A 9611-nucleotide genomic window follows, 5' to 3' on the forward strand; every position below is an offset into this window, starting at 1 on the left:
AGTAACATCTGTGTACAGCGCAGTGGAGCAGATATCACGACCCATTACAGTGACTTCTCTCAACCAGCTTTTAATTTATAACAGCATTTTTACTCCTCGGACCTGCTTTCAACCCTTGCTTTGCCTCAGTTCTTCCTTCACTTCGCTCTGCTCAGCTCTCACAAACCACATTACCGGCAGCTCTCAGATAAACTACATTAAAGGTACTGAACAATGACCCAATTGTCACATTTTCCAAAAATCTCAGCTTTCAGGTAACAAAAGATGCCCAGTGCAAGGCGGCAGCTGCAGACACAAGCCCAGTGTGACCAGCAGCCTTGCACCAGAATGCAGAGGGAAGCCACCAACTCGATGGCAGCATTTCACCGCCCCCCTCAACATTCTCTGAGCAGTGCTATGCAGCGGCTGAAATAAAGAGCAGAAGGGGAGCAAGCCACCAAGGAGAGCTGAAAGCCGCCTCCGCCTCTCCCCAGCTGTAACAGCAGGTTTGCAGCAAGCAAAGCGTGCAGAATGACGTACAGCAACAGAGGGAAGTTCTGCTGAGGTGGTTAAAGCAGCATCTATTCCCACCTCTCAGAGGGGACCGACATAATTTGCAGATCCATTAGGAACCAGACAATTACACTGGGATCCCAACCAAGAACATCCTATCCCTGCCGCCGGGGTTATCAAGATAAATGGGTTATCCAGCGCGGTGGGACCCAGTTAGCGTCGCTAACAGGACAGGTTAGCCTCGCTTCCCAAAGGACGGGCTCACGGCTTGCCAGAAGCAAAAGCCCTGCCCGGTGCAAGCCACCCTACAGCTGGAAGATCGCCACACGGCTCCACTTTTGAATTGTACACTACAGTCCTGTATTTCATCCCTCCTAGGGGAACCTCCTAGAACTGGAAAAGAAATGAGGCTGGAGGAGCAGAGGCAGGGCTCAGCCTGCCCAGGAGCCACTGCTGCCACAAGCCATGCGAGCCTTGTGCAGCGAGGACCCAGCTGAGGGAAACGAGGTGCTGGGCAGAGCTCAGGACTAACCTCGCGAGCACCAAGGGGCAGGCGCAGCAGTGGGACCACCTCCCAGCAACACCGGAACCGCTCGGGTCTGCAGGTCACAGCAACGGTCCGTCTATGCCCAGGAACCAGTTTCCAGCACAGGATGAGGACAGAGGGTTCGTGACCCGGGCGAGTGGGCAGTGGTCGCCCCTGGCAGCACTCCCAGCCAGTTCACGCCTTGTGGATCTCCTCAGCCAGCTGTGTTTAGCAGCCCTTACAAGAAATATTTTCCCCTCGTGAATACAGCTGGCTTCTCAACCTGCCTAAGCTTCTAGCACCCACTGCGCCCTGCAGAAAGGAGGGTCACAGCTACCCACACCCTTGGTGTGTTTGATGGGCCCCAGGGCTTTTGTTTACTGGAAAAGAGCAAGAAGTTGCTCCCTGTTCATCTTCTCCATGCCATTAACGATGTTACACACTGCTGTAACACTTCTTTCCCAGGCTCCAAGAGGCCTAGGCTCGAGCTGTTCCTCTCACAGAAGCCACCCCCTAACTTCGGGTGTGTTTGTCCTCCCCGATTGCTTCCCAGTGCTACAGCCCTTACTCGGAGAGAGGGCACCAGCAACACGGGGCTGAAGTGCGCATACGGGGAGGCAATTTTACACAGGGAGGGAACAGTTGTCTCCATTCTGTTATCTAGCAACTCCTTTCCGAATGGCACCCAATATTTAATTAATTTTTCTGAAAGACCCCAGAAAACTTCCCTTGGGTCCTGTATGTCAGGCAACCCAGAGACCTCACCACACAAGCGTGGGATGGGACGGTCGCATTCAGAGGCTCCTCCTTGCCCCGCTTCACTGGGAAGTGTGGGGGAAAAGTGATTTTCAACTATAAGGACATTTAATTAATAGCTGTTCAACACAAAAAGACAAAGTCAAAACCAGAGTTATAAAACACACAGATACATAAGCCCTAAAAAGCGGAAGATAAGACAAGCTGTAACAAAGACCAAGGGCTCCCAAGATGGTGACAGATCAGACGATTACAGGAACCACTCAAGTGCAACCTCAAAGAGCTTCAGCTGGAAACTTCACCACCAATATTCTTCATGGGGAAGAGCAAATCTCTCATGGGATGTTTGAGGGGAATTGTGGCGTAAAGTTTATCATGCAGTGTTTAAGGAAGATTATGGGAGAAAAACTTACTGTGGGATGTTCAGGGGAAGGATCAAATGAGGGGAGAGGGAGGCATTGAGCTACGTCAGAGAGAAGTGAGCACAGGAAACGGAGAGGAGGGATAAACAGAAGGGGCCAGTCACACAGACACTGGCTGCTGGTCAGCGTGCCCGCCTGCCTGAGCCCCGCACCCGATTCCCACCATCTGTCCTGGCCTCGTTATTAAACTAATCCCTGCCGGCTCCTCTGCACGCACGCACGTGTGCGACCTGCCAGCAAGCTGCACGCTGGCCTAGCCCACAAGTAGGGCAAGAGATGCGAGAGCCGGGTACCGGGCAGGGCACAAGCCTGAGGAGCTGCTGCCAGCGAAACACACACACACAACCCACCAGCACGCTCTCGGTGTGACAGGCCAGGCAGCAAGAGCAGGATTTGGCCTTTTTTGCCATTCCTGTTTGGCGAGTCCCATTTGTGGTTTCCTGGGCACCCGCCACAGCGCTTTTCTTCAGTTTCTGCTTATCGGTCCGTGTCTGGTTGCATCAGCAGCGCGTGTGCGTGTCTCAGGGAGTTCCTGGAGTTCACGCTCAGCCTCACCACTTGCTGAAGCTCATCACATGGGAAAGCAGCAGCCTCATGCGTAGCGGACCAGGACAAAGGATTCCCGAGATCCTACAGTCCACTGCGTTCAGCTGTTCTCAACAACAAACACGGGAATAGCGCATCAAGTTCTCCCACGAACCCAGAGCCTGGCAAGGAAAACAAATCAAGGCAAAGCCTCAGGTGAGCTGAGCTAGCAAGACAATTACAGAAACAAGATTTATGCCTCAGGTCCGTCACACACCCAACTTCACACACACTGTGGTGGAACAGAAGCTGGAGAGGGTGCTTGGTAGAAAGTTTATTAACGAAGTGTCTCTAGAGATTTATTCACTAGATGGCAGAACCAAAGAAGAGAATAATCAACTCACACTGGCAAAGGAAAGGGACCTGGGCTGACATTTAAACAAAAGCAGCCCAGACCACTGCCCGTTACGTCTTAAGGAGGAGCAACCCCCTCTAGGTGAACAAAAAGGCCGAAGGAAATAGTGACCATAAGCTCTGGTGGCAATCGTCAGTCGTAAGACCAGTGGCAATCCCTGCTGCAGTCTGGGAGGTCAAGAACCAGGAGACTGCTGGGGACCAGCACAAGGCTCAGTCACAGCAGTGGACTGGATTAGCACAGTGACCGCAGGGAACTAGGGACCAGCACAGGCCCACGGGCCCAGGAGGGAGATCCAGCCCTGCCCCAACAAAGCCCTCTGCTCTCCGGCACCACAAACACAGCCCACACCCCCGCAGCCAGGATTTCAGCTCTCACTGCCTCTTCACAAAGAGAAGCACAGCAGGGCACAAGAACCAAAAACGCCAGAGCGTCAGACAGGAGTGGAAGGGGTTTCTGTTGCAGAGGAGTAAGGGGACGTGGCAGAACTCTGTATTCAGTGTTCCAAGGGAAAAGGCCAAGACTTGAGCAAGAGTATAAAACCTTTAATGTGTCAGTGCATCAGTCCTTGATGCAGAGGGAAAGGAGCAAACAGGCCTATAGCTGTCCCAGGCGTGCAGCGCTGCAGAGGTTCTCTGCACAGAGCAGCAAAGACGAGGTGGTACACGCAAAGCTGTGGCAGCCTTTGCACTCAAAGGAGGGGGCCAACACCCGGGAAAGCAGCTCCTCTCACGGTCTGTTCTGTTTCATCCTATGCTTCTTCTTGGCAGGGGCTTGAGGACGCATCATTTTGGGAGAAGGCCGGCCAGCCTTCAAGGGTCTCCTCTGTGCCTGCAATGAATGTCTCTTCTTCAAAGCAGGCTGTGGTGGCTTCTGCTCTTTGTCAGCTTTTGATCCCTCAAGTTTCTTCTTTTTTGGCTGAGGCTCCACAATGGTATCAGGGACAGTGGATGGAGGTGCTGCTTCCACAGCAGGCTCTTCATCTGAAACAACAGAGAAAGGAGCTGTAAGAAGAACCTGCCTGGCTTCCGCAGGGGAAGCAGCCTGCGAGAACAGGCCCAGCAGCTCAGCCGAGCTCCAGCACCGGGTTACCTGTCTGTGCCTGGGGGATGGCGTTAGAGAATTTCTTGAACTTGGCAATGAAGAACCCATCCATATTGTGCGTGTGGGGATAGAAACGCCTCGTAGACTTGAGGGAGGGGTGGAAGCGACGGTCTTTGAACCTGGAGGAGGAAGCAGGGTGAGAAATGATAGAACACCTCTGCTCAAACCTGGCCACCAAGAAGCCTGCGCAGCTTGTGACCTGGCACGCACCTAGTGAAGCCTTCCTTGCCAAAGTCCAGGCCTGTGGCCACCAAACGAACGTTGCGTTTCTTCAGTGCATAATCCACAACCCACTCATTCTCCTCCACCTGCCAGAAATTAAGCATTAGGATCCGAAGCTCAGCAGTCCTCTGAGTAGGAGATGACCACAGCAGAGCGTGGAAAGGACTTACCATGATAGAGCAAGTGCAATAGACAATGTAGCCCCCTGTCTCTGAGGCAGCATTGACTGAATCTATAGCGCTAAGAATCAGCTCCTTCTGCAGATGAGCACAGCGCAGGATGTCTTTCTCATCCTGAAAGAGAAAGATAGGTTAGCGTGCCAGAGGGGCACAGGGAAGCACTCCAGGCCTCTGCTGTGGACGGAGGGATGACAGGAGAGGAAAGCACGCATGATATAAAGGTTCCAGAGTCTTCTGCAGAACTAATCTCAAAGAAAACTGGCTCTGGTACAACATGCAAAATAGGAAAGAGAAGGAAAAATATATCAGTGTCTCCACTGCAGGCATCTCTGAGAACAAAGCTGTCCCAAAGTCCTTCCTCTTGTGACTCATACTTAAGTCCCCATCTTGTGTCCCCACTGGCCACTCACCTTGTTGGTTTTGACAGCAGGATCCTTAGAAATGACACCTGTTCCACTACAAGGAGCATCAAGCAAGACACGGTCGAACCCTCCAAGCACCTACAGGAAGACGTACGTTTGGAATTACACTCACAGGCAGGGACTCAGAATAAGACTAAGACTAGAAGGGGAACCAGAAGACTAGGAAGGCAGCAAAGATCCCTCGCTCCTCCCTGTCCACCTTCCTGTCTCCCTATCAAGTAACAAACACACTCCTCAGCAGCTTTGCTCATCCTCTTGTGACAAGTGGCTTTGGAGAACACCCATTTAACTAACGGGACAGCACAGCAGCTCCAGGTAAGCAGGATAAGGACACCCCAGCACAGGCAGGAACGTACCTTGGGGAACTGGCGTCCATCACAGTTACTCACTACAGCATTGGTGACTCCCAGCCGATGCAAGTTCCCTACCACACTATGCAGCCGCTCGGCATTGCTGTCATTGGCCAAGATCATACCCGTGTTCTTCATTAGCTGAGCTGCCAGAGGGCAAAACACATCAGCAAGGGGCGGCAAACCCCCTGCACTTTTGTCCGCAGGGAGAGCCACCCCTCTCCTTTCCCCAAGTTCAGTCCCTGCCTCTGTCACCCCTTTCTGTATAGATGAGTGAACTCGTCGCTTCACAGGGCACCCCTCCCAACCTCCCCACCAGGGGCTGCAGGGCGGTACCTATGTAGCTGGTCTTGCCTCCTGGGGCACAGCACATATCCAGGATGCGTTCGTTCTCCTGTGGAGCCAGAGCCATGACGGGGAGGAGACTGGAGGCTCCTTGCAGCATGTAGTGCCCAGCCAGATACTCAGGGGTGGCACCTAGGCAGGGAAGGCAGAACAAAGTGTGATGACACGCAAAAAAATGGGAGTCAGGAGTGGGTCAATGGAGCCCTACAACACGAAGGGTGATCTCACCAATGGGCACAGAGGAGTCATAAATAACAAGCCCCGTTTTCGACCACTTCCCCAAGGGGTCGAGATTCACACCACGGTTGATTAGAGCCTGCAAGACAAGGAGATGGGACTGAGATGCTGTCCCGTATGACAGGCGGTGCAGGAGACAACCACAGGCTCCTGCTCACCTGTGCCAGGTCCCGTCGCCGCGTCTTGAGTGTGTTGGTGCGAATGGTCACAGGGCGGGGAACCTCATTAGCTTCCAGGAAGTTTACCAGCTGGGTGGAAGACAGGACAGAGAACAGAGGTAAAAACGAAGGCCCAGGAAGGCAGCTAAATCCTCATCAGTCAGCAAAGATACAGGCAGGGCAGGATCCTACCTCAGGGAGTGGGAAGATGTCCATAAGCTTCACGAGCAAGAAGTCACTGTAGGAATAATAGGCAGCCATGTCCCGGCGCAGCAATGCAAGGTACTCTTGTCGCGTGTGTCCTTCCTCCCGCTTCGCCCCAAAGTCCTGCAGCACCTCCATGTTGCCCTTGATGCGCTGGTGAATGATGTGCAGGTCAGGCGGCTCAGCAGGTAGAAGGACCATTAAGGAACCATGAACAGCCAACAAACTTGCACACACACAAGCTCTTTGCAAGCACAATCAGTCATGCAGGACTCCTGCATCACAGCACCCGCACCAGAAAGGCTCTGTTGGAACAGACTGTCATCAGACCTCAGCAGAGTGGGGATTCAAAGGATGGGACCGGGCAAAAAAAGTTCACAAGGCAGGAACTACAAGGTATTTACAAGAATTTGTTTAGTTACTTTAGATAAACAGAAAAAACTAGGAAAAAGACAACAACAAAAAACATCTTCTAATGCTGAAAACAATACCTGTGACAGAAAAGAGACTAGAAGTTCCCCAAGGGCAACTACGGGGTACAGAGGAGAAGGAGAAGAGGCAGGATTAGATGTACTGGGGGGAGGAAATCAAAATCACTAAAGCCCAAGAGCAAGTACTTTGGGTGCTGGAATTGCTGTCATCAGAGGCTCTAGGAACGGGTTAGACAAACACCTACCGGGAAAATCAGGGTACAGAGGAACAAACTACTGATAAGATACCCACATGCACTCAGGGCTAGAAAGGAAACCGGGGCAGGCTCCAAGCTCTGTACAGGGCCCAACAGATTTCCTAACTGTGCTGTACAGAAGCACAGCATTGTATACTATCTATTTGGGCAGCTCATCTAAAAATACCTCATCGCGCACAGAATGCTCTTGCTAAGCAATACTCATGATAAAGTCCAAAGGAAGCCCTTTAGTCGTATCCAGGCCCCGTGCTGCTGCAGGCACATGGCTTATGGATGTCACAAATAAAAAGGATATCCTCTCTCTCAATCTGTTCATTAGTTGGCAGTTTAAACTGCTCATCTATATCCAGGTTGAGCTGCAGATCTGGGCCCTCTTCCTCCTTCTGTCCTGTTTTCTGCCCCCTTGCCGCCTCTGCCATCTCCTCTTCCTCCCCCTCTTCGCTGTCATCTTCACCAAGGCTTCCCCTAAGGACAAAGAACAGGACAGATGTTTTACAGAAGAACAGTATCACACAGGTACTTCACAACTACCATTTCTTAGATGGCAAAAAGGACAGAAGAACAAACAACACATGCTCCTTGTCTAACCAGGAAAGACGCTGCAGGCTGGCAGTATTATCAAATCCTTACCTATCAGAATTCTGCTTCAGGGCAGCTTTTTCAATAGGCAGCAACTAAAGAGAGACAAAAGAATAATGAAGCAATATCCCCGGGTACCCCCTTACTTCCCAGCATCTGTGAAATTTACCTGTTCTGTTTGAAAAAGCAACAAACAAAAGCACCAAATATTATCCTGGGATCAGCTGCTAAACTGGAAATTGTTATTGTGAAGGGAAGAAGGGGAAAGCTCTCTGCCACCTCACTATCCATCCACCCCTTAGTAAAGTCACTCTTGTTTCCCCAGGCCTGACGGGTCTTTTCAGCCAGCAAAGCCAAGTATTTCTTGCATAATTAAGGGTAAAAAGCTCCTACCTCTTCCTCCTCTGATGATGAAGACACACCGTAATCATCCACCATCTCATCGCTGCTCCCATCCTCCTCTTCCATCTCCCAGCTGCCTCCTTCCACCTCACCATCGCTGGATAACTCCACATTGCTTCCTTTAGATGGGATTTTCTTGGCTTTGGCTGGAGCCAGCCATTTTGAGTTGCCATCACTGAAGCCAAAGCGGCCACGAGTGGTTTGTCCCGCTGCCTTTACAGCACGTTTCTCCTTCTGCGGGGATATCTGCTCTTCAGCTACAGGCAGATGCAGCGGTTAAAAGTTAGGCGTTATTCTCAGAAGCAGCTGCCCTGTTTTTTCAGTTGTGATACAAGAGACCTTCACCCTAGGGCTGAGCTGCCTGGCCAAGAGAAGGGATTGCTTGCTCTCCACATCGGTTTTCTCAATCGCAAACAAGGGCACATTACCACCTCTACTCCGACAAAGCTTTAAAGAGAACTAACTAGAGTTACCAAAGAAAAACATGGCCACAAAGTTCTTATAGTGTTTGCCCTGACGTGTTACAGTACCCCCCCTTCCCAAATCTATTGTCCATCCTTCCCTCCTCCTGCTGTGACACCTTCCTATGCGCCGTGGGACACAACGCGGCGGCCCGAAAGGCCTCAGCCGCCCAACCTGCCTGCGACAGCAGCGGCGACCCGGGAGCGGCACCATGGACCAGAGCATCCTGCCGGCCTGTCCCGCGGGCAGCACCGCCGCCTGGCACGGCGGGTCCGGCAAGCAGGAAAAATTCGTTTAAAATAATAAAACCCCCACCTGTCTCGTGCCATACAAAAAAAAGGGGGGTGGGGGGGTGGTCTGGGGGGCAGCAGGACAGGCTGTCTGCAGGAACGCCCCACCCCGGCCGGTACTCACCTGCTGGCTCCTGGCCCGCTGCTCCTCCTCCTCCTCCTGCTGCTGCCCCCCGGCGCCCCCCGACCGGCGCGGCGCTGCCCGCTCCCAGCCGCCTCTTCGCAGCCCTGCGGCGAGAGGGGAAGCGGCAGTGAGCTCCGCCCCGGCCCCCCCGGCCCCCCCGGCCCCCCCGGCCTCACCTCCTCCGCCCGTGGCTGGAGAGCTTCTTCCTGCCGGGCTCCGGCTCTGCGGAAAGACACGCGGCCGTCAGGCGGCCCGAACCGGCAGCGCGGCGCCGGGCCGGGCCGGGCGGGGCCGGACTCACCTGGCGGCAGGAAGCGGGCCAGCTCCACCTCCGCCCCGCGCTGCTTGCGGGCCTTGCGCCCGGGGCCGCGCTTCTCCTTCCTGCTGGGGTCCAGCCTGCGGCCCATGGCGGCGCGGCCCCTCCGGCGGCCCCGGGCCCGCCGCCACACGTGCGGCCCGCCTCTGGCCCCGCGCATGCGCCCGCCGCCGGGCCCGCCTCCGCCGCGCTCCCATTGGCTACCACCGCCTCTTCTGCTCGCTGAGTGGATGCGCCCGGTGACGTCAGCCGCCCGGCGTGCGGAGGCCGCCCCCAGGGCCCGGGCCCGGCCGGCCTGAGCGGGGAGCGAGGGGGGCGCAGCCGGCAGCCCCAGGTGCCCCCCGGGCCGGGGCCTGGGCATCCCCCCCCCCCCCCCCCTCCTCCCGGGGGGTC

General features: G+C 54.3%; 1 protein-coding gene across 1 annotated transcript; it reads right to left on the reverse strand.

The window, feature by feature from the left end:
• Positions 1-3660: 3660 nt before the first annotated feature.
• On the reverse strand, positions 3661-9380 carry NOP2 (NOP2 nucleolar protein). Its single transcript, XM_056339593.1, has 16 exons — positions 9204-9380; positions 9079-9124; positions 8903-9006; positions 8018-8283; positions 7676-7719; positions 7341-7510; positions 6346-6545; positions 6154-6243; positions 5987-6074; positions 5750-5890; positions 5420-5559; positions 5052-5141; positions 4633-4755; positions 4451-4548; positions 4229-4359; positions 3661-4119 (listed from the first exon to the last, which is right to left on the reverse strand). The coding sequence occupies exons 1-16, from the start codon at positions 9376-9378 to the stop codon at positions 3866-3868; spliced, it is 2160 nt and encodes a 719-aa protein (XP_056195568.1). The 5' UTR covers positions 9379-9380; the 3' UTR covers positions 3661-3865.
• Positions 9381-9611: the final 231 nt, after the last annotated feature.

Source organism: Falco biarmicus, chromosome 5, assembly GCF_023638135.1.
Source record: "Falco biarmicus isolate bFalBia1 chromosome 5, bFalBia1.pri, whole genome shotgun sequence".
NCBI classification, from domain to species: domain Eukaryota; kingdom Metazoa; phylum Chordata; class Aves; order Falconiformes; family Falconidae; genus Falco; species Falco biarmicus.

Coding starts and splice junctions, on each gene's coding strand:
- NOP2 (XM_056339593.1), bottom strand. CDS start 9,378: ATGCGCGGGGCCAGAGGCGGGCCGCACGTGTGGCGGCGGGCCCGGGGC. Junction 6,244..6,345: donor ACATCTTCCCACTCCCTGAG/GTAGGATCCTGC, acceptor TCTTCCACCCAG/CTGGTAAACTTCCTGGAAGC. Junction 5,142..5,419: donor ATGGACGCCAGTTCCCCAAG/GTACGTTCCTGC, acceptor GTCTTCCTGTAG/GTGCTTGGAGGGTTCGACCG.